Below are 23,778 nucleotides of genomic sequence, written 5' to 3'. Positions count from 1 at the left end.
TAATTTCTTACTTTTTTTCTCTCATCTACAGTCTAGTCCCAATTACCATGAAGAAAAATACCGATGCGAGTATCTTCACAACAAGCTGGCTCACATCAAAAGACTAATAGGTGAATTTGACCAACAGCAAGCAGAGTCATGGCGCTAGAAGTTCTGCGTGGACCAGAAGATGTGAATAAACTTAAGCTTATTTATTTAAAGCTCCAAATGAGTTGCCCTAAGAGTCTCGAGATGAAACTTTGCCTGTTGAAAGTTTCAAGATATATAAACTTGAGTTACTGTTTTTCCTTTTACTCTGCTTCTCTGCATTTTTGAAGCTGCTTTTTCTGTTTTGTTTTGTTTTTGTCTTTTTTTCAGTCTCAAGATTTGTGTTTGCCAATAGAAATACATTTTTAGATATTGGGGATCCAGTGTCTATATTTCAAATCAATATTTTTTCCTCAAAAACTTGTATTTATCATTAGAAATGATTTTTTTAAGATATTGGGGATCCAATGTCCACACTCTAAAGTTGTGTGTGTTTAAAAACAACACAACACTGTGCAAGATGAAATGCTTTGGGGAAACACATGCCTATTTTCTGACCTTTCTTAATGCAAACTTTTGCCTTAAATGGGTAGAACCTTTAGAAATTTGCACAATACAAAAAAAAACTTTTAAGCATTGTTTTGGAGGGTTAAAAAATAGACAGGTATATGAGTATGTGTATGTATTCAGACATACATACACGTGTGTATACAGACTCACTTGATGTAGAACAGAAAATCCACCCTGCAAGTTAACCCCCATTGCAATTGTTGCCTTAAGGTGTTCGCTAGTTGTGTACATAGTGTGGTTAATAATTATCTACACTGCTTCCCACTCGGTTAGAGCAATGGGAAGCACCCTGTGGCCTACCAGCGTCTGGAAGCGTGTACTGGGACCGTGTGTGTGCGGAGGTTGTATGGATGTGCGCATGCCTGAAGGGGAAAAGCTGCTACTCTGAAGTAGGCCAGACGCTCAGGTTCAACAACTGACGAGTGTTACTGTAGGGTTTTTCTTTCACTTCTTTTTTTCTTTTTGGTTTTGTTTTTTGTGGGTTTTTTTTTTTTTGTCAAATTGCTACTTCTATTATGGAAGACAAAAGCATTTCCATTTCAACAGTTTGTCAGCTTTATTAATGTTGGGCAAAAAGCGATATGAAAATGAAACAGATCTATAGTTTTGGGGCAAAATTATAAAATCAAACATGTAGGCGACCTATTTATATACTGCTATAAAGTATTTTTTTGAAGAGAGATATGCAAAGAAGCTATTGCCTACATGAAATGTATATTTAAAGATTTTTTGTTGTTGTTCCTCCTGGGTGCCAGGAATATAAACAAAGAGAAGATATATTTAACCATAACATACTGTGATTCATCAAAACAGCACAAACTCTCATGGAGTTTATCTGTTGACTTTGATTTAAACCATCACTTGTTTTATCATGTGGAACATAAGTTATGTAAAGGTTCTGAACTAATGATTCAGGTTGTGTTGTCTCAGCGTATTGTCTTTTCAAAGTGGTGCCATTTGAAAAGGGAAGCATTATGTTTACAAATCTGTTTTGAAATGTTTGCCAAAATTTTGGTAGTATCTTTAATAAAGATGTTTGTCTCCAGCATCCCCCCAAAATAAATAAATAACTTGGTCGTGTGTCACTGTAAACAGAAAATGTTTGTGTCTAGAAACCCTGAGAGGACATGTAATTAACTCTCTTTGGCATTCTTCTGAAAACATTAACTGGAAGGATCAGATATACTGCAGAAGTTTACACAGTGAAAGACTGAGCGAGACCCTTTGCACTACAGTAACTCTATAACACTTTACAGATACAATTTTATTTCTATCAAGCATAGACTTGCTAGAAAATTATATTCATTTCAACATTGAAATCCCTGGTGCTCTCCCTTTTATATCAGAATTGGTACAATTAGTGTTAAACGTTGGCTGAGCTGAAAGTTTTATCCAAAAACATTGACAAGAAACACTGATGAGGGGTAAGTGTGGTCTTCACATCGTGACAGTGGAGTCTCCGGAGGAATCCGTTTATAGATAATAAACTTGGACAGCGTCACTTTTAAATCAAAGATTATTTGCTGCTGTTTGCTGTAAGCAGTTTCCCTAAAGCAAGGTGCTTGGCCACTTGTACCTTCCGGTTTAAGTTCTGCAGCTGAAAATCTTTAGGTCGTTCGGTCTTGAGCTGAGGTCCAACTGTTAGCTTTGTTGCGGCCTTTCCCAGCTCCAGGCTAGGGTGGGGACCATCCATCCCTGTCAGCAGATAAAATCATTTTCCCCATTTTCCTGAAGTGAAACATTCCCTCAAGTTGTTTCCCTGCCAACCCAGTCTTTTCAGAAACAAGCCCTTGAAACTCCTGCCCCCTTGTTAGCACATCTTCTGCTTTACAAGTTAGATAAGCAAGGGAAACTCAAGATGATTTATGGGAACGCAGCCTTGCTCACTCATTGACTTGACCACCTACCTGTAAAAATCTTAATTCAGATGTTGCTTGTCTACACTGGGCAGAGGCATTTCATGTTCGAGAATTGTAAACCCCCACCCTGCTGTTACTGGAGGTTGCACCCCCTTGCGAGGGGCATGGGCCTATTAAACTACGATTAGCCATCATCTCCTGCTGCACGTTTTTGAGATTCTCTCGTGTTTGCTGCAGGAATGGACACCACTTAGTATCACTTCCTGTGGCAAACAGTAAACTAAACCAGTATCATCAAGATTAGAGAACAAGTTGTATTCGTTTTCATCACATTTCACACGAAATCATTTGAGGCACCCTGGAAGATTTCACTGCCACCCATAAATTAACTGCAGATTGAGGGAACCGCTGTTTAAAACAAAAGGCCATTGACTATCTGATATGATTTTGTGTTTTAAGTGGGAATTTAATTTCCTCTTTCATCTACTTATTTTAAATTTTTAGTGGGGTTAAGATTTAATCCGTAGCGTTAGGGGTTCCCTCCTTGCTCTCATGAAAGCAATTGAGATAGCCTATGTATATCATTGCTACATGTATTGGTTATAAAAAGTCAGTATTTTTTTTCTGATTAAACTTACTACCTTTACAGGAATTTCTCTTTTCTCTCAGAATATTTCACTTTATGGTGTAAAACAAATACATGCTCCTATATTGGAGCAAAGCATTGAACTGAGATATAAACGAAAGTGACTCATCAGTTCAGACACTGGTCGGTCGCCTTTCCCTTGCTTTGCTTTGGTTGCCTTTCTTTGCTCCCGGAACTTGGTTGGAACTGTAGGCGCTTCATGTCTTGCTGGCTGCGTGAGTGTTGAGTCATGTCTCCTCAGCATATGCCTTTGCAACCTTGGAAGCTCTTGCTATTTGTTACTTCTTAGGTGTACCTCATAGGGGGAAAGTGTAGCCAATATGTTTTGGAGAGGATATTAACTAACACTACTAAAGGAAGTCAACAGAAGATCTTATCAGTGTTCTTTGTAACCTGAAAAGAAGGCTGTGAGGCACATCCCTATTTTCAAATGTTTAAAAATATATATAACATCTATGCTGTTTTTCAGTTCTCAGATGTTTGACCCAAACCATGCTAGTTCCACCTGAACCATGTTAGGGCTCTGGAAGGTGAAATATCACAGAGGCTTTTCAGTTGCTACTGAGCTCAGCAGCATGGTGGCCTCTAATGTTCTACACCAATTTTGGTTCAATAAATATGTTAACTTTGCAATCCTGGCACTTGTTTTTCCTTTGTTTTATTTGAAGTCACTTAATATTGTCTTTAGAAGAAGAAAACAACTACACAACAAAGTGTTCTCTGGTCCATAAAATAAATGACCTTCCTAGGACAGAGACATTGATTTTCAGTGACTCTAGACAGTAAGAACCAGAGTATTTACTCCTGGACCCTGCAGGTTTCCTCAGTGTGGGCCATGCCTTGTAGAGCCCATATTGACAAAGAGAACACTAATCACAGTTACCATTTATTATGGATTGAATTGTACACCCCCAAAAATCTCACCATGATTCTCACAATTATGCAGTGAGCCTTTGTTTCGTGATGCAATTACCCTATTTGTTATAAATGCTAACCTGACAATTTAATCCTATGATTTTAATGAAGCCATGTTAATGAGACAGGGTACAATGTACAGGATTAAGTAGACTTAAGTCAAATTCCAAAAGAATATACCAGCAAGTAGAGATGGTAGGACAAAACTATCACCAAAGAAGATCCAGAAGCAGGGTGCATCCTTTGGACCTGGTATGTTAGGCAGGGTTGTCTAGAGAGATAAAACCAGATTGCTTATAGTTATATATATATATATAATAGATATAACACAAGAAATGAACAGTTAGATTATAAAGCCGTACAAATGGCTCAGTGAGACTCACTCCCGTGAGAGAGTTGTGAGACACTGGCAATCCTTCAAGTCTTGAGGGCCGTCAGGAAGTCCTCTGTAGAGAGAGCCAGGCTAACCCAGCACAGGCAGCAAACAGCAAGGCAAGCCACCGACCGTCAGCCACAGTCCCCAGCTCCAGAGATGTACATTTTAATTGTGTGGTCTTAAAGGGACCTCAACTTAAAGCGACACAGTCCACAGGCTAGGCGTCCAACAGGTAGTGTACCCTTTAAACTGAGGAACAGAACAAGCAAGGCAGCCGCATACTGGTCCAATGATTAAAGAGCAAGAGAAGAAAGGTGAGGTTCACCAAGCCATTTATCTCTCCGCCCTTCAATTAATCCCACTTGTGTTTATCGGCCAGGCTGGCACAATAAACTATCTCACCTGGGATTCCTGTTCTAAGAACCTGCTAGTCCCAGGTTTTCCAAGGAATGCTAGACCTACAGATATTCAAAGGAGAGAAGGACCTTTCTCCAGAAAGAAGCCTTCCCTTAGAGTCAGCTCTCTGAATATGCACTTCTAAATTATGAGAATATAAATTTCCATATTTTAAAACCATCCAGTTTATTGCTGTTAAAGCAGCACTACATAACTAAGAATTTGGTACCAGGAGTTGGGTACTGCTCTCACCAACCTCCCCCCCCCCACCCAAAACAAAAAACAAAAAAACAACTCACTGCCATAGAATCAGTTCCAACTCAGAGTAGCCTTATAAGCCAAGGTAGAACTTCCCCTGTAGATTCCCAAGACTAATTCTTTACAGGAATAAAAGCCTCATCTTTCTTCTGGCTGCTCGAACAGGTGTCCAAAATGTGAAACCAGTTTTGGAGTTGAGTCATGAGTACAGGCTAGATGAGTTTTATGAAGTTTAATTGTACAATAGTAAAGATGTCACTTTGAAATCAAAGTTGTGCCTTCCCTAAGCCAGGTATTTTCAATTGCCTCGTATCCATTTGAAACTTGAACACTGAGTAAGGAATACCAAAGAAAAATCAAATTATGGTGCTGATGAAGAATTTTGGTGGTACCATAGATTGCCAAAAGAACAAATATCTGTCAGGGAGGAAATACAGCCATAATGTGTTACAAAAAAGCATTATGAGACTTCTCAGATCTATCTTGGAAGAAGTACAGCCAAGATGTTCCTTAGAGGAGGACAACAAGACTTTGTCACATGTACTTTGGTCATGCTGTCAGGGAGACCAATCCCAGTAAAAGGACATTATGTTTGGTAAAGTAGTGGGACAGACAAGAGGAAGAGCCTCCGCCAGATGGCTGGACACAGTGACGACAGTGACAACAATTGTGAGGATGCAACAGGACTAGGCAATGTTTCATTCTATTGTATATGGGGTCACTGTTAGTCGGGACCAACTCAACAGTAGCTAGCAACAATAGTAAAAGTCTAGATTGCCCTGAAAAGACCTGGTGGAATTGTGGATGTCAAAAACAATTCTAATGAGAGCTCAGATGGAAATGAGAGCTGTAACCCTTTAGAGATTGCACGGACATCGAGAAGCAGCAATAGAGAAACAGTGGCAACAGAATCATGAGAATGACACAAGACAGCACAGCACCAGCCTACATAGCACCTTCAGGAAGGAGGCTTCTCAGCAGGGTGGAGTGCCTTCAGGCACTTAGCAGTTGACTTAAAGAACTTTGTAACACGTGCCCAACGCAGGGTAGACGCCAGACTAGCTTAAGAAGCACAAGAGATGGGGGGGGTCATGAGTCTAGAAAGAAGTAGGAAGCAGAAGCTGAAGAGCAAAGGCACGGGCAACAAGCAGCTTCCTCTTTCTCCCAAGGAACTGCTGGTGGGATCAAAGTGTCGACCTTGTGGTTAGCAGCTCAAATGAGTAAGCCACTGCGCCACGAGGGCTCCGTTATGTTAGTGAGGCATAGTACAATCTACAGGATTAGGTTGTATCTTGAAACAATCTCTTTTAAAATATAAGTCTCTTTTACAACCTCTTGTAATAATGGAAAGTGATTAAGTAAGTAAGCGGCGTGGAAGTGATTAAATAAGCGAGCCGACATGGAGGATCTGCCTACCGCCAGAAAGAAGCAGCAAGAAGAGAATACACCCTTTGGACCTGAGGCGTCTGTGCCGAGAGCCTTCTAGACCCAGGAGGAGATTGAGCCCATGACACATGTGGATCTTAAGGGGAGCCTTGCCGAGATAGGACCTTCCTCCAGAACCAACAGAGGCAGCCTTCCCGTAGAACTGATGCTCTGGATTCAGACTGCCAACCTTCTAAAAGGGAAAAAGAACCAAAAATCTGTCACGGAAGAAGTGCATCCAGAACGCTCCTGAGAGGCAAGGATGGCAAGACCTCGTCTCTCATCCTTTGGACATGTCAGGAGACCAGTCCCTGGAGAAGGGCATCACCCTTGGGAAAGCAGAGGGGCGGTGCAGAGGAAGGCCCTTGGCAGTGACTGCAGCAATGGGCTCAGCGCACAACTGGGCAGTGTCCAGTTCTGTTGTGCAGAGGAAGGCCCTTGGCAGTGACTGCGGCAATGGGCTCAGCACACGACTGGGCAGTGTCCAGTTCTGTTGTGCAGAGGGTTGCTGTAAGTCAAAACCAACTCTTTTGTTTGTTTGTTTGAGACAGTGTCCATAATGCTAAAAGATATCTTTTGTCCATCCCATATCCCCTTTCTTTTTCTACTTTGGGCAATCTTAGCAAGAACAACAGCAAACTGAAAATGTCTGATTTTTAAAGCCATCAAAGTGTGATACTGCTGTACAGCAACACTTGGTAACTGAGACACCATTTACTGAGAGTTTGCTGCATGGCACACACTTCGCATGCTTTAGCTCGGATCTCTTCACCATCACCCTGTTCTATAGGTGAATAGCCCATTTTTCAGGTGAATAAACTGAGGTTTAGAGATCTGAAGAAATTTGTCAGTCACACCCCATTCTTGACCTTTTCTCCATAGAGCCCCTCATGTGCTTGTACCTATGTCAGAGACTAACCCTCACTGAGGCTTAGGTCTAGTGACAGTGAAGGCTAGGCAAGTCTAAAGGCAGGGTATCTAGTGATTACTCTCAGTGACTTCATTATGTCAGAAATAATCTAATGAATTTGCATGGAGGATCAAATGCTTTTTGAGAAAACGTCAGTTCTTAAGGGTCTCTCTTTCCCTGACCCATAGCCCCTTTCTTTCCCACTATAAACAGTCTAGCAAAGGGCAGGAGAGGAGGGTGCAGTCTTGTAATCCACAGCTCTATCCTTCATGTCCAAAGAAGGCTAGCTTCTTAGGTCTGAATTGGGACATTTTCCTAGCTGACTCTTCATTTACCCCCCCGTCAAAGTCTCCCAAAGGAATAACAGGCAGAGAGAAGCTTCAATGGAGCATCCATATTAAATGCATGGGAGGAGTGCCAGCAGGGACTGGGCACCGGTTTGGTTTCCGAGGAATCGCGGGATGGACAGTTCCTGATGGGATGGTGTCAGTCCCCTCTCCAGTCCTTCCCCACTGGATACTGCGGATGGTACATGCCTTTTAACTGGACTCCCTTGCCTCAACTCTAAGGTGAAAATAGGTTTCTTGATCGTCCTGGTGGTTCTATGGATTAGGATTTGGACTGCTAAGCACAAGGTTGGTGATTTGAACCCACCAGCTGCTCCTTGGGAGAAAGAAAAGGCTGGCAGCTTCACGGGAGAGTTACCGTCTCACGATCTATGGTCTTTTTGAGAACCAACTGGAGAGCAGTGCGTGGGTTGGAAGAGGTTGAATTTTTGCAAAGTATTTGGGAGTTCCGTGGAAGATGGCTCTTTAAACTCTCAACCCACTGCTGTCAAGGTGATTTTATATGATACATGTACGAAGGGTCCCCAAAAGAACCTGGAATTTTTATTTTCAAAGCTATGCATTTAAAATTTTCTACAAAGCAACTTTATCCCCTTCAAAGCATTCTCCATTACATTTGTCAAAGCTGTGATTCCATTCTTGGAAACATATTTTTAAACTCATCTGTTTGGATGGCTGACAGCACCTCCCTCATTTTTTTCTTCACCTCTTCTCTGTCTTCAAATTGTTGTCCTTTCAAGTCCCTCCCTCTGCATTTGTGGAAACAAAAAGAAGTCAAGTGGAGGTGAATCAGTTGCTTGGGGCAAGAGAGGCATGCTTTTTTTAAAACCAAAAATTGGCACACTGAGATGGCTGCCTAAGCAGGTACATTGTCATGGAGGCAAAATTAGTTCCCTGTCTGCCATAAATTAGGCCTTTTTCGTTTTGTACTGTTATGCAAACTTTTCAGAACCTCTGAATAGAAAGTTTGATTAACAGTCTGACCTGGTGTAACGAAGACCAAATGTACTATGAATCCACATTTTTGTCTATTTGGGAAGTTGACAGACATCCACAGTCAGGTTTGTGATCAATCGAAGTTTCACCTTTTTTTGAAATGAAGAAATCACTCATACACTTGAGTTTTTCCCATAGCACTGTCCTTGAAAGCCGTGTTCAATGTCACAACAGTTTCTGAGATATTTTTCCCTAGCAGGAAACAAAACTTCACAGCCACACACTGTTCTCTTAAATCAACCATCACAGAAAACAAGATTCGAGGGAAACTGCTTTTACGAAAAAATTCACTGTGACCAGAGAGAACCTTCCCAGGTGACACAACTGAGTTCACCAACTCAGAGTGAGTTGTGATACTCCCCTAGTGGGGAAACGTCACACTATGAAAGCTACTCCACCCAGCACAATTCCGGTTTTTTTATGGGGTACCCCTCATACACATATATATATGCGCACATACATATAGCAGCCCTATATAATATATAGGAACCATGGTGATGTAATGGTTATGAGTTGGACTGCAATCCTCATGGTTCAGCAGTTCAAAACCACCAGCAGCTGCTCAGGAGAAAGACTGGGCTTTCTACTCCCATAAAGAGTTGCAGTCTCAGAAACCAACAGTGGGTCTCTTTGAGTCAGCATTGACTCAATGGCAGTGAGTTGAGGGTTTATATAATGTAAATTATATACATATATAGTGTGGGTATATATATATGTATATATATTATATCACTAGCTAGCAGCCCGATATCGTTTCAGAACTCAAACTGAATTGTTTCCAGGCCTGGTGGTAAAGTGGTTACATTTTGGGCTGCTAATCACAAGTTCAAAACCACCAGCTGCTCCTCAGTAGAAAGACGGAATTTCTTACTCCCCTAAAGTGTTTTCAGTATATGAACTGTAGGTAAACCCACAGAGACAGTAACTAGATTAATGGTTTCTTATTGGTATGGCAGGGGAGGTTGGGGGGAAATGAGCTGATGACATGAAGAAAGTGTTCTAAAATTGTGGTGATGATTATACAACTCTTTTTAATATTAAACTATTAAATTGTATGATATGTGAATTGTATGTCAATAAAACTTCTTTTTAATGTTACAGTCTTGGAAATCTACAGGGCAGTTTTACCCTGTCCTACAATGTTACCATGAGAAGGGTTTACAAAGCAGTAAACCTTGTTTTTTCTTTTTCAAAGCAGTAAATCTTTACAGAAACAGATAGCCTGACCTTCTTATGCAAAGCAGCTGGTGTGTTTGAACCTCTGACTTTGGGGTAAACACTCCACCACATAGACTGTCTGCTGAATGCAGTAGAGCTTGTGGGAACACTCTTTTTCAGGATAGGAGGGAAAAGGCAAACACTTGAGGTTTCAGGGTAGGTTACAAGGAAGAGTGCATAAAATTTGTTTTATCGGGTGCTGTACACTTGACCCACTGGCACTGTAGGCTAAACGTGGGGCAGCTAACCACAAGGTTGGTGGTTCAGACCCACCAGCAGCTCCACAGAGAAAGATAAGGCTATTTGTTCCCGTGAGGCTTATAGCCTCAGAAACCTCTATAGTATAGAAGGCCACTGAGTTCAGAATGAACTTGATGGCAGTGGGTTTATTTGTTTGTTTGCAGGCGCGGTAGGGTGGTGGTTATGCCTACATGTGCGTATTCTACTGGTTTTACCTAAGATTCAGATGGAAGGCTGGCAGTGGCAGTAAGTAGCTCTGGAATCTGATTGCTTCATCCTCATGTTCAGGGTCAATGCTTCTACTGCATGTAGTGATGGAGATGTATCATTTTCAACTCTTGCCTGCCTGCTTCAACTGGGCTGGACAGGCTGGTTTTACTTACTCTGGAATAAGGTCCTTGGCACAATGTGCTCATTTGTAGATGAACAATAAGAATTCCACATATAGGTCTACGAACTCTAACCGTTTCCTAAAAGCAAGCCCATGGAAATGCCACCCCTGTGTTGGAGTTGTGGAGCTGGGTCTTCTGGTGGGATGTCTGACTGCCGCTCTACGTGCGCCCTGCACTCCGAAGGGGCGTATAGAATTCCACTATGGTGGAGGCAGGTAGCAATGCTGGTTCGTGAGTCTCATCGGATGCCAAGTCACTGTGCACCCTAGTCACAGACCTTCCTTCGTGCTCCCAATCCCCCTGTCCACCTGTCCTGAGGGCACATGCTGTGCTCTCTGAAAATCCTGCCCAACCAGGCCCTCACTTAGCTAACTCAAAATCTCAGCGTAAATATAATTTTCTCCAGGAAGCCTTCCCTAACTTCCCAGACTAACTCAGATCGCCCTGTAAAATGCTTTCTTTAATGGCATACATATCCTTAATCACAATCATGATTAAACACTGTTTGCATTATTTATTTAAGAAGTTCTGTTAATAGACAGGGACCCAGGGGTGTCCGTCTCCATGTCTTGAGCCCCCCGCCTTAGCCAGCCATAAAGACTAACTGGGGATGCTCCAAAGCCAAGCCCCAGCCAGGTAGGTGGTAGACCCAGGTGGGCCCAAACTAGACCAGCTGGGCTTAATTCAGCCAATGGGGTCAACCAATACCTTTGACCATGCCTCCCCGCCGAAGACCCTCAATACCTAGACCTCGAGACCACCCAGCCCTTCAGCTGCTTCTCTGTGCTGCCTCAGTTTCTCTCTCTGGCCTCAGGCTACCATGTGTGGTGTGCAATGCCGATGTTCAGTGACAGTAAAACCTGAAACTTCTGTCCTTTACAAAACCCACTTGGATCACAAGCCAGGCTTTTGCGTGAATTCTTTCTTGTGTGAAGCCAAGGACCGGGTTTGTTGGGGTTTTTTTTGCTGGAGAAACCTAATAGTTCCACATGTGTTTCCAGCTCCTAGATTACTTACACACACACACACACACACACACACACACACATCTAGTCAATCCTGACTAGTAGCAAGCCTATAGGACAGGGTAGAACTGCCCGTGTGGGTCTCTGAAACTATAACTCGAGGGAAGTGAAAAGCCTCATCTTTGTCCTGAAGAGCACCTGTTGGGTTTCGAGCTGCTGACCTTGTGGCTAGCAGCCCAATGTGTAGCCCACTGTGCCACCCACAGTGTCTGGTATATAGAAAGTGCTAAAAATTGTATTGAAGGAATGTATGAAGCAGACTATCCACATGTGTCAGTTGCAAGATTCATATAGCCAGAGGATTTGGATTTCTGCAAGAATCTGCTTTATCAGTTCAGGTTCCTGTGCCTTGCTGCTTTGTTCAAGGTCACGATCTAGAAATTCATTACCACCTTGCACAAAGCAGATTTACTTAACTTGAAAATCCTTTTTCCATTACTAGCTAATTAAACACCTTCTTTCCAGGAGATGTCTCTGTCAAATATTGACATTGAAACTTCTGGTTTGGAACATGCAATGGTCCAAAAGTTACATTCATTATGAAGCATAGCATGCAGAGGGACTCTGATTCATTTTCTGATCAATTGGTTTACAGTAGCTTTTCTCTCGCGTTTCAAGGCCATAATGGAGGACATCAGTCTAAATAATACTGCGCATCATGTTTCCATCTTTGTCAGAATACATATACCCTGATGATTCTTTCAACTCAACATGTATTTTTTTTTAAACGTTTTATTAGGGGCTCATACAACTCTTATCACAATCCATACATATACATACATCAATTGTATAAAGCTCATCTGTACATTCTTTGCCCTAATCATTTTCTTTTTTTTTTAATTTTAACAATTTATTGGGGTTCATACAATTCTTTTCACAGTTCATGCATATACATACATCAATTGTATAAAGCACATCTGTACAGTCTTTGTCCTAATCATTTTTTTCTCTTTTCTTCTTTTACATTTTATTAGGGACTCATACAACTCTTACCACAATCCATACATATACATACATCAATTGTATAAAGCACATCCATACAGTCCCTGCCCCAATCATTCTCAAGGCATTTGCTCTCCACTTAAGCCCCTTGCATCAGGTCCTCTTTCCCCCCCCCTCCCCATTCCCCCCTCCCTCATATGCCCTTGGTAATTTGTACATCGTTGTTTTGTCATATCTTGCCCTATCCGGAGTCTCCCTTCCCCCCTTCTCTGCTGTCCCTCTCCCAGGGAAGAGGTCACATGTGGATCCTTGTAATCAGTTCCCCCTTTCCAACCCACTCACCCTCCACTCTCCCAGCATCATCCCTCACACCTTTGGTCCTGAAGGTATCATCCACTCTGGATTCCCTGTACCTCCAACCCTCATATGCACCAGTGTACAGCCTCTGTCCTATCCAGCCCTGCAAGGTAGAATTCGGACCATGGTAGTTGGGGGGAGGAAGCATCCAGGATCCGGGGGAAAGCTGTGTTCTTCATCGATACTACCTCACACCCTAATTAACCCATCTCCTCTCCTAAACCCCTCTATGAGGGGATCTCCATTGGTGTACACTTGGGCCTTGGGTCTCCACTCTGCACTTCCCCCTTCATTTAATATGATATATATACATATACATATATATACATATACACATATATACACATGCATACACACACTTATATCTTTTTTTTTTTGCATGATGCCTTATACCTGGTCCCTTGGGCACCTCGTGATCGCACTGGCCGGTGTGCTTCTTCCATGTGGGCTTATTTGCTTCTGAGCTAGATGGCCGCTTGTTCACCTTCAAGCCTTTAAGACCCCAGACACTATCTCTTTTGATAGCCGGGCACCATCAGCTTTCTTCACCACATTTGCTTATGCACCCATTTGTCTTCAGCGATCCTATCATGGAGGTGTGCAGTCAATGATATGATTTTTTGTTCTTTGATGCCTGGTAACTGATCCCTTTGGGACCACTCGATCACACAGGCTGGTGTGTTCTTCCATTTGCACTTTGTTGCTTCTGAGCTAGATGGCCGCTTGTTTATCTTCAAGCCTTTAAGACCCCAGTCACTATCTCTTTTGATAGCCGGGCACTATCAGCTTTCTTCACCACATTTACTTGTTCACCCACTTTGGCTCCAGCTGTTGTGTCGGGAGAGTGAGCATCATAGAGTTCCAATTTAATAAAAGAAGGTATTCATGCATTGAGGGAGTGTTTGAGTAGAGGCCCAAGGTCCTTCCGCCATCAACATGTATTTTTACTGGCAAGTGGTAGACACTTTGAGAATTATTGAAGAACATTAAGATTTACAATCATGTCTCTAAAAGGAACCTGAGACATATATAAACTATAGGTATATGAATGGATTTGGGGCTCAGACTTACTTCTAGCCCCAATGTTAGAACAGTTAGTTCTTATGACATGACCCTGCTCAATTGCTCACCTTCATAAAGCGTTCCCTGAAGATATGAGTGCTACAGCAAAGTGTGGGGAAGAAACAAGATGATGCCCGACTATTGGAAAGAAGAGTGTCTGGGGTCTTAAAAGCTTGTCCTTTCACAAACAGCCATCTAAGTGAGGCATCAACTAAGTCCCTATGGAAGAAGCACACCACCCCGGGTGATTCCAGAACTGTAAATAATAAAACCCAAATCTGAAGGAGGAAATAGTCTCAGAGCTTAAATTGTGAACACCCTGTTTGCAAAAGAGTGTGAATGACAGTGAAATCCCGCAATTCATTCGCACAATACACACGTGGGTTAATGTCCAGTGACCATCCTCGGAGGAGAAGAATAACCCTAATGTCGCAGAGAGCACTGCAAAGATGACGATGGGTGAACAGGTAATACCCTGTCACTTCTTCTCCCTTTCCATCCCTTTGAAAGATAGTTCTGTTTTCCATGTTTTCTGCGCTCTCCTTGAGGTTTCTCCGTGTTTGCCAGTCATTGTTTGTTTTCGTGTTGTTTGCGTTGTATGATTTTGTATGATTGTACCTTGTATGATTTTCTGCATAAGAAATCCAGGATTGGCAGGCACGTAGAGACAGTAACTGGATAGAAGCGTGGCAGAGGAGGATGGGGAAATAGCGAAACAATGAGTATGAAAAGGAAGTGTGCTGAAATTGATGGCACGGACCTTCATATAATTGAATGGTTAGTTGTATGATGTGTGAAAAGACTACTATGCACTGTCACTTCATAACTGCTAGTGCAGAAGACCCACAATAACAAGTGTTGCCAGAAATGTGGAGAAATTGGGACTCTTCCATTGATGTTGTGTAAGCAAGTTTAAGTAAAAGTGTTTCTGGGAAATGATTGGTAACTCCTCAGAAAGTTAGATGTATACTTTTCAGGGGAAGTTTTTCTATGGCTTTATTTTGTTATTGTTTTTTGTTTTGTTTTAAGTCTGTTGTATGGTTTTCTTTATATGAAATCAAGGATAGGTGATTCTATAGAGACAGTAACTGGATTAACAGTTTCTTGGGGTTGGGGCTGAATAGGGAGCTAATAATGAGTATAAGAAAGAAGAAATTATTTTAAAACTGTAGTGATGATTGCACTCTTTTCAATATGTTTAAAGTATTGCATGATCATATGTCGATGCGTCATGGATTATATGTCAATGTGTCAATAACAATTAAAATGTTTTAAAAGGACTTCCATAATGATAGAGCCCATCAAGAGCATCCAACCCAAACCAACTGCCTTCATTTTGTTGGTGATGAAATAAAGATGCTTAAGTGACAGCCTATGACAGAGCAGGGTGTGACCCCAGGGTCTTGAATGCTCCTACAAGGTAGCTAGGAACTCAAATTATCGGGCTGGGGAGAGAGAAGCGCCACCAGGCGTGGAGCAGAGCCATCCAGAGCATCAAGCTGAGCTCAACATCGGGGCCTAGAATCCGGGGTGTGCCCCACCGCTCACATGCTGTAGGCCATGGCCAAGTTTAGAAAGCCCTCCACAATCGCCTCCTCGTAGAGGTGTTGTGAAGACACAAAGATCAGCGTGGTACCAGCAACGAGTACATTTTCTCTGTGTGGTCTCCTTGTTCACTTACTTCTTTCCACCCTTTTATTTGGAAATGGAGAGTTTTGTAGCCATAAAACTGATAAGCAGCCAACCCAAACTATACAAGCCTATTGGGTGAATTTGTATGTCTGCACACGAGTCATTGAGTTCCCAAACGACACACTTCAGAGGTTATGCCCCACAATTCTCTATGAAAGAAGGTTTCTGTGAGTGTCTTCCAGGGTGTTAGCTTCTCATCATGGCTCTCAGTAGCTTGCTTAGTGCTGACGCGTTTGTTCCAAACTTGTGCTAACCTCTGTTCATTTTCCTCTTCTGTGATCTTCACAAGGGAGAGGTTTGTAAGGAAGTTTTCCCACCTCATGACTAGAGGGGCTGACAGGGTTCATGATGGGGGCGATGCTTTGGGAAATTCGCCTGCTGTGAAAGTGATTCCCCAAGTAACCATTTCCTCCTCCTCCTCTTCCTCTTCCTCCTCCTCTTCCTCTTTCTCCTCCTCCTCCTCCTCCTCCTCCTCCTCCTCCTCTTCCTCCTCCTCTCAAGGATGGAGTTCATGGAAGCCAGCCCTGTCAAGGGAGTGCCAGGGCCTCCAGGGGCCTCCTGGCCACCTGAGCTGTAGAACTCTGCAGCTGATAAGAACTGTTAAGGGACACTGGGGACTGATGGCAAAGCTGCCTTCTTCACACCCAGCCTCCCCCTTGCCCTCCTCTGTTAAGGACGACGCTCCTGCTGTGATGGCCAATTACCTCCCCCAGCTGCTCCTCCCTCCTGGCTGCTCACTCTCCTCCCTTGAATGAACTTTGGCTGCCAGGCTGCTCCCTCCTGTGAACACACATATCTGACCATCTTCTTCTGTTTTCAGTTAATGATAACGAGTCTTTCCAATGAGAAGAACCGACCGACCGACTGAGGACCTGCCAGCAAAGGCTGACCAGCTTGGAGAGCAGGGTTGAAAATGCTTTGTGGTGTTGAGGGGCAAGAACACGGAGTCCTGCCGTCTGGAGCTCAGAATGTACCCGTCTGTGATGCAGGGAAGCCATGTGTGCTCATGTGGGCCATTCCTATGTAGCAAGGTTAAGTGACCATTACATCAAGGTTTTGGCCTTGCTGGGGGAGCAACACCTGAAAGCATCTGGCTCAGTGCTGACTTGGTGCCAACAAACCCATTGGTGGCTCCTCTCCCGTCCCTCAGGGATGAAACCACTGCGGGTCCTGCTATCCCTCCAGGCCCCTTTTAATGTGGGGCAAACTTCAGGAAATCTTAAGTCAATTAATCCAGTCTTACTTGATAGTCAGAACTCTGAAATGCATCTGTAATTAAATGCATTTTAAATGTCCTCCTCTTTTCAGTAGAGGCCTGCATTACTCTGAGAGCCAACAGCCTCTTGCCATCTCGCCCTGGTTTTTCGAGGCAGTTATGCAAACAAACCCACACTGGGTGCTTGCACTCTCTCCTGAACTGCTTCCGTCTCTCAGGGGGCTGGCAGGGCCTCTCTTTGGGTCAGCTTGTCTCTGTCTCTAGTAACAGACCTTCAGCCTGCTGGGGCAGAAAGCTAGCAACATAGCAACATCACCTATGTCCTTGACATTGAGTTACCTTGGTTATGTGTCAGAGTAGAACAGTCCTCCTCAGGGTTTTACTGGCTTGCTTTTCTGGAAGCAGAAAATACAAAGCACACCTTTGTTGGCAGGTGTTTCTTGGGGACCTCCGATCTCCAACCTTTCAGCTAATAGTCATGAACCATTGATGTCCCCAGGGATTCCGCCTGTAGCTTAGGGGACTTTGGGAAATTACCACCGTCAATCTGCTAACTTGAGGGGATACAGTTGGATAGTGGGTGCCTTAGCTATCTAGTGTTGCTATGCAGAAATACCACAGACGCAGTCTTTCAGAGGTTGAATGCCTAAGGTCCAAATTCAATGTACTGGCTCTCAGGGAAGGCTTTCTCTCTCTACTATGGGGAAAGACCCTTCCTTGTCTCCTTTCAACAGCTTTGGACTTGGCATTGCTTGGAGCTCTCCGACCCTGGGAGATCTCCAGGAGTCTTGACATCAGTCGTCCCTGGAGTGGAGGGTTCTCAGTGCAGGGACGGACGTGGGGTTCAGGGTGCACTCCACTCCCAGCTCCTCTCCTTTGGCGGTAGAAGGTCCCTCTCCATGGATCTCTTACAAGAGAAAAGAATTGGTACCCAAACGAATTGGTCAATGCACATTGTCTCATGGGAAGAATTAGAGGAAATTATCCTAAACAAAGTTAGTCAAGCACAAAAGGACAAGTACAACATGAGTACCATGAGGGCAGGGTCAGGGTGGGGAGTGGGGGGGAAGGGGGAGAAAGAGGGAGCCCATCACATGGTTGGATATATAGCCCCCCAAGGGGGGGCGAATAACAAATGTGGGTGAAGGGAGACAATGGACAGTGTAGAAAATTAAATAACAAATAAGAATATATATTGATCAAGGATTAACGAAGGTGAGAGAGTGGGGGGAGGGAGGGGAAAATGGGAATCTGATACCAAGGGCTCAAGTAGAAAGAAAATGTTTTGGAAATGTTGATGGCAACTTGTGTACAAGCACGCTTCATACAATTGAATGATGGATTGTTAAAAGATTTGTAAGAGCCCCCCCAATAAAATGATGAATAAAAATAAATAAAAAATATTTTTAAAAGAGGTGGCATCTGATCATTGCCCAATGGTACAGTGAAGGACAACATTCGAGCTACAACCAAAGGCATTAGCAAAATGCAAAGCTCCAGGAATGGACAGAATATCAAATGAACTGTTTCAACAAGATGATGAAACACTGGAAGCACTGGATAGTCTATGCCAAGAAATTTGGAAGAGAGCTACCTGGCTCACTAACTGAAAGACATCCATATTTATAACCAGGGGACCTAACAGAAAGCAGAACTTATCAAAAACATCACTAATATCTCCTGCAAGTACACTTGTGCTGAGATCACGCACCAAGCACTGCAGCAGGGAAAACAAGCAGCTGCCCAATAAGTGGGGAAGCCCTGGGGCACAGTGGTCGCTCATCAGGCTGCTAACCCGAAGATCAGCAGTTTGAAACCGCCTGTCCCTTTCGACGACTGTCAAGCGTTAGGGTCTGGGAACTGCTATGGGCAGTTCAACCCTGCCCTCTAAGGAAGGGTGCTGTGAGTGGGAACAACTCCACAGGAGTAAAGCCTTTTAAAGAGCCAAATATTCAAGTCAGATTCAGAAAAGAATGTGGCATGGGAGAGATCATTGCTTGCATCAGATGAAACTTGGCTGAAAGCAGAGAGGACTAGAACAGATTTGCTTCTGTTTTATTGGCTGCTCAAAAGCATCTAGCTGGGTGGATCACAGAATACTTTCTTGTGTTCATTCAGGGCGTGTACATGGAACAAGAGGAAGTTCTTCTAACAAGACAAGGTTTAAAATCAGGAAAAGTGTGTGCCAGCCTTGTATCCTTTCATTACACTTATCGAATCTGTGCGTTGAGCAAATAATCTGGATTATATGAAGCACCTGGCAACAGGATTGGAGGAAAGCTTATTAACAGCCTGCAATGTGCAGGTAACACAACTTTACTTGCTGAAAGTGAGGCGGGTTTGAAGCACTTGCTGATGACGATCAAAGACTGCAGCCTTCAGTGTGGATGACCACTCAAAGTCAAGAACACAAGTACCTTTACTACTGGACAAATAGATGACATCACGATAAATGGAGAAAAGATTGAAGATGTCAGTGATTTCATTTTACTTGGATTCACAACACATCCCAACAACAAAATATTTTTTCTTGGTGTCATGGTTTTTAGGACTGTTCTTGGTGTCGTTTCGGCACTGATTCTGAAAATCGCATTGGATAGCTCATATCAGCTGTAGGTTCTGAGATATGGTTGCTCCGCTGTATTTTCAGCTATTACGTTACACTAATTTATTCATTTATCATCCTACTTTTAAATATGAGGAGAATTCGGATCCACAAATTACAAGGTAATATTTTAAAAAGGCAAGGAATGTTTGAAAAAGAATTAGATACTAAGGAACTTCCGAGGAAAGCATACATGGACTCATGGTGGCTAATTGTTTACACATTGAGCTGCCAGTCAAAAGGTCAATGGTTCAAACACGCCACTCATGCTGTAGCCTTTAAACGATTCATGGTTTGGACACCCAAAGGGGGAAGGTCTTCTCTATCCTGTAGTGTCACAGTGAGTCAGAATCAATTCGAAGGCAGCAGCTTTCTCTTGGTGGTCTGGGAGACTGTGCAACATACACGGAGGCTACAGGGTGGGCACTGCAAAGCCAAACACAGTTTGACAAGAGTGTAGAATAAAACATAGAAATTTTAAAAGGACATAAATGGAAGGTGTGAGGGCAATTTAGAGTGGAAAACATGTAAGACCCATAGCAAACTTCCCCTATATTTTAAATATCTAAATTGTTCATATTCAAATTCTGCAGGAAACATTTCAGAACACATTTTAATATACAGAAATCAATGGATAATTCATGTTAAATGTGCCAGAGGTGAGGTTGACCCCATGCTTCTTTATAAGAAAAAGTCTAGCTTTTTTAATTTCTGTGCTGTGACAGTTACATAATCTGTCAACTTGCGAAGGGGTGGAGTCTTGCCTGTCAATCAGATCACAGACAATGAGGCCTCTGTGTGGGCATGGCCTTCTTCTGAAGATTCTGGAAACTCCAGTCTTCCTTCCCGGAGGTGGGACACAGGCATTCCCTGAGAGACATTCCTGATGGTAGCCAGATGGAGCTCCGCTGACGGAACCAGAAGTCTGGAGCTGGAGGAGTCATGTGGAGACTCATGGCAGCGCTGAGATGCTTCCACCACCACTGGATCCACAAGACTTTGCACCCACTGACCTGTGATCTTCCTGCATTCAGCGTCATTGCATGTGTTGCTTGAGTCTGAAGAGGATGTACAGACTAGTGTTGGACATATGGGCTAATATCAGACTTATGGACCTGATCTGGACCGGAATGGGATGTTTTCTCAATATACAACTGCTCTTTTATATAAAGCTCTTTCTTCCACACATGTGAGTCTCCCTGGATTTGTTTCTCTAGTCTACCCAGACTAACACATGTGCACAGGAAGAGAAGTTTTGCCATCTTATAACAGCCTGGACCATTGTCACCTTAATAAAGGAATTTGAACTCTGGTGGACCCATGTTGAGTTTCAGAACATTTTAATATTTCTTGTACCAAACTCGCTACCAGTGTGACTCATGGCAACTCTAGAGCACAGAGTGGAACGTCTCCTGTGGGTTTCCGAAGCTGTCAATCTTGTTGGGAACAGAAAGTCTCCCTTTTCAGGTGCAGAACAGCTGGAGGGCTCGGAGAGCTGACCTTGCAGTTAGCTGTCAAGCACATAACCCACTACACCATCAGGGCTCTTGTTCATGGGACAGTTAAGTCTTTATTCTGCTCCCTTTTTCAGATAATACGTTGGAACTGCCTGCTTATTCGGTTCCTCATAAAGGTGAAGTGATACATGGGGAAAGTTCCCAGTTCACGTATTTACACTGTTTACAAAAATCTCTTTGTCTCAAAGGACGTTATGTGAAGTACAACTTAACTTAAATGTTCAGTACTAGATGAGCTACTTTATTTTTAATCATTTTATTGGGGGGGTTTATACAATTCTTATCGCAATCCATTTATACATCCATTGTGTCAAGCACATTTGTACATATCTTGTCATCATCATTTTCAAAGCATTTTCTTTCTACTTGAGCCATTGGTATCGACTGCTCATTTTTTCCTCTCCCTCTCCTAACCCCCCTCCCTCATGAACCCTTGGTAATTTATACATTATTATTATTTTTCATGAGTTACACTGACTGACGTCTCTCTTCACCCACTTTTCTGTTGTTCATCCCCCTGAGGGTGGGTTATATGTAGTCTTGTGATTGCTACCCCTTTTCTCCCCCTACTTTCCCCTTCCCCTCCTGATAACCCTACTGTCAATATCAGCCCTGAGGGGTTGATTTCCTGGGTTCCCTGTGTTTCCATCTCTTATCTGTACCAGTGTACATGCTCTGGTCTAGCCCGATTAGTAAGGTAGAATGGGGATCATGACAGTGAGAGGGAGGAAGCATTAAAACTAGAAAAATGTTGTATGTTTCAATGGTGCTATCAGGCACCCTGACTGGCTTGTCTCTTCCTTCTGACCCTTCTGTAAGGGGGTGTCCAATTGTCTACAGATAGACTTTGGGTCTCCACTCCACCCTGCCCCTCACTCACATTGATATGATTTTTTGTTTTGGGTCTTTGATGCCTAATACCTGATCCCATGGACACCTCATGAGCACACAGGTTGGTGTGCTTCTTCCATGTGGGCTTTTTTGCTTCTCAGCTAGATGGCTGCTTGTTTAGCTTCAAGCCTTTAAGACCCCAGATGCTATATCTTTGCTATAGCTTTCTTCACAACATTTGCTTATGCACCCATTTTGTCTTCAGCGATCATGTGGGAAGGTGAGCTTCACGGAATGCCACTTTAATAGAACAAAGTGTTCTTGTGTCGAGGGAGTACTTCGGTAGAGGCCCAATGTCCATCTACTACCTTAATACTAAACCTATAAATATGTGAACATAGATCTATTTCCCTATCATTATATCTACATATATGTACATATGCACATGCCTGTATCTAGACCTCTATAAATACCCTTTGTCTTCTGGTTCTTTCCTCTATTTCCGTTTACTTTCCTCTTGTCCCACCATCACGTTCCCTTCAAGATGAGCTATTTTAAATAAAGTCGGTGTACTCTTCATCTGCCTCAGGCCAGCTAACACTACATTTATAAAAACAAACAAACAGGTCTGTCTAAGTAAGATAGGCTGGATGAACAATTTGGAGGAGAAAACAACGGGATTGACAGTTCCGGGGGACATGGGAGAGGGGGAGGTGTGGGAAAAGGTAGTGGTGTTAACAAAGTCAGGGACAAGGGAACAAGTGATCCAAATCGGTGGTGAGGAGGGTGTAGGAGGCCTGGTAGGGTTTGATCAAGGGTAATGTAACCAAGAGGAATTACTGAAACTCAAATGAAGGCTTAGCATGACAACAGGACAAGAGGAAAGTCAAAGGATCTAGAGGAAAGAGATAGGAGGCAAAGGGTATTTATAGAGGTCTAAATAAAGGCATGTACATATGTAAATATATTTATATATGAGGATGGGGACATAGATCTATGTGCATATATTTAGTTTTAGTATTAAGGTAGCAGAGGGCATTGGGCCTCCACTCAAGTACTCCCTCAATACAAGAATACTTTATTAAATTGGCATTCTATGATGCTCACCTTCCCAACATACCAGCCTGTGTGATCGCGAGGTGCCGAAGGGATCAGTTATCAGGCATCAAAGAACAAAAAATTCATATCATTGTGTGCTCCCTCACTGATACAATCGCTGAAGACAAATGGATCCATAAGCAAATGTGGCGAAGAAAGCTGATGGTGCCTGGCTATCAAAAGATATAGCATCTGGGGTCTTAAAGGCTTGAAGGTAAACAAGCAGCCATCTAGCTCAGAAGCAACAAAGCCCACATGGAAGAAGCACACCAGCCTATGTGATCACGAGGTGTCAACGGGATCAGGTATCAGGCATCATCAGAACAAAAAAATCATATCATTGTGAATGGGGTGGGTGGGGGAAGTGCGGAGTGGAGACCCAAAGCCTATTTGTAGGCCACTGGACATCCCCTTACAGAAGGGTCTTTGGGAGGAAACAAGCCAGTCATTGTGTGATGTAGCAACGATGAAACATACAACTTTCCTCTAGTTCCTAAATCCTCCACCCCCCCACCCCCCCACCCCACTATCATGATCCCAATTCTACCTTACAAATCTGGCTAGACCAGAGAATGTACACTGGTACAGATAGGAACTGGAAGCACAGGGAATCCAGGCCGGACGATCCCTTCAGGACCAGTGGTGTGAGTGGTGATACCTGGAGGGTGGAGGGAGGGTGAGTTGGAAAGGAGGAACCGATTGCAAGGACCTGCATATAACCTCCTCCCTAGGGGACAGACAACAGAAAAGTGGGTGAAGGGAGACATCGGACAGGGCAAGATATGACAAAATAATAATTTATAAATTATCAAGGGTTCCTGAGGGAGGGGGAGCAGTGAGGCAGGGGAAAAAATGAGG

The 23,778-nt window shown here is 43.2% G+C and overlaps 1 protein-coding gene across 1 annotated transcript in view; it reads left to right on the top strand.

The window, feature by feature from the left end:
• Positions 1–1,678, top strand: part of ELL2 (elongation factor for RNA polymerase II 2) — a 79,902-nt gene extending 78,224 nt beyond the window's left edge. Inside the window, exon 12 of the mRNA XM_075541299.1 lies at positions 32–1,678. Within this exon, the coding sequence (XP_075397414.1) occupies positions 32–148 (117 nt within the window). The 3' untranslated portion in view covers positions 149–1,678. The remainder of the gene's footprint in view (positions 1–31) is intronic.
• Positions 1,679–23,778: the final 22,100 nt, after the last annotated feature.

This window comes from Tenrec ecaudatus, chromosome 2 (genome assembly GCF_050624435.1).
Source record: "Tenrec ecaudatus isolate mTenEca1 chromosome 2, mTenEca1.hap1, whole genome shotgun sequence".
Classification (NCBI taxonomy): domain Eukaryota; kingdom Metazoa; phylum Chordata; class Mammalia; order Afrosoricida; family Tenrecidae; genus Tenrec; species Tenrec ecaudatus.
This window is presented reverse-complemented; position numbering and strand designations above follow the sequence as displayed.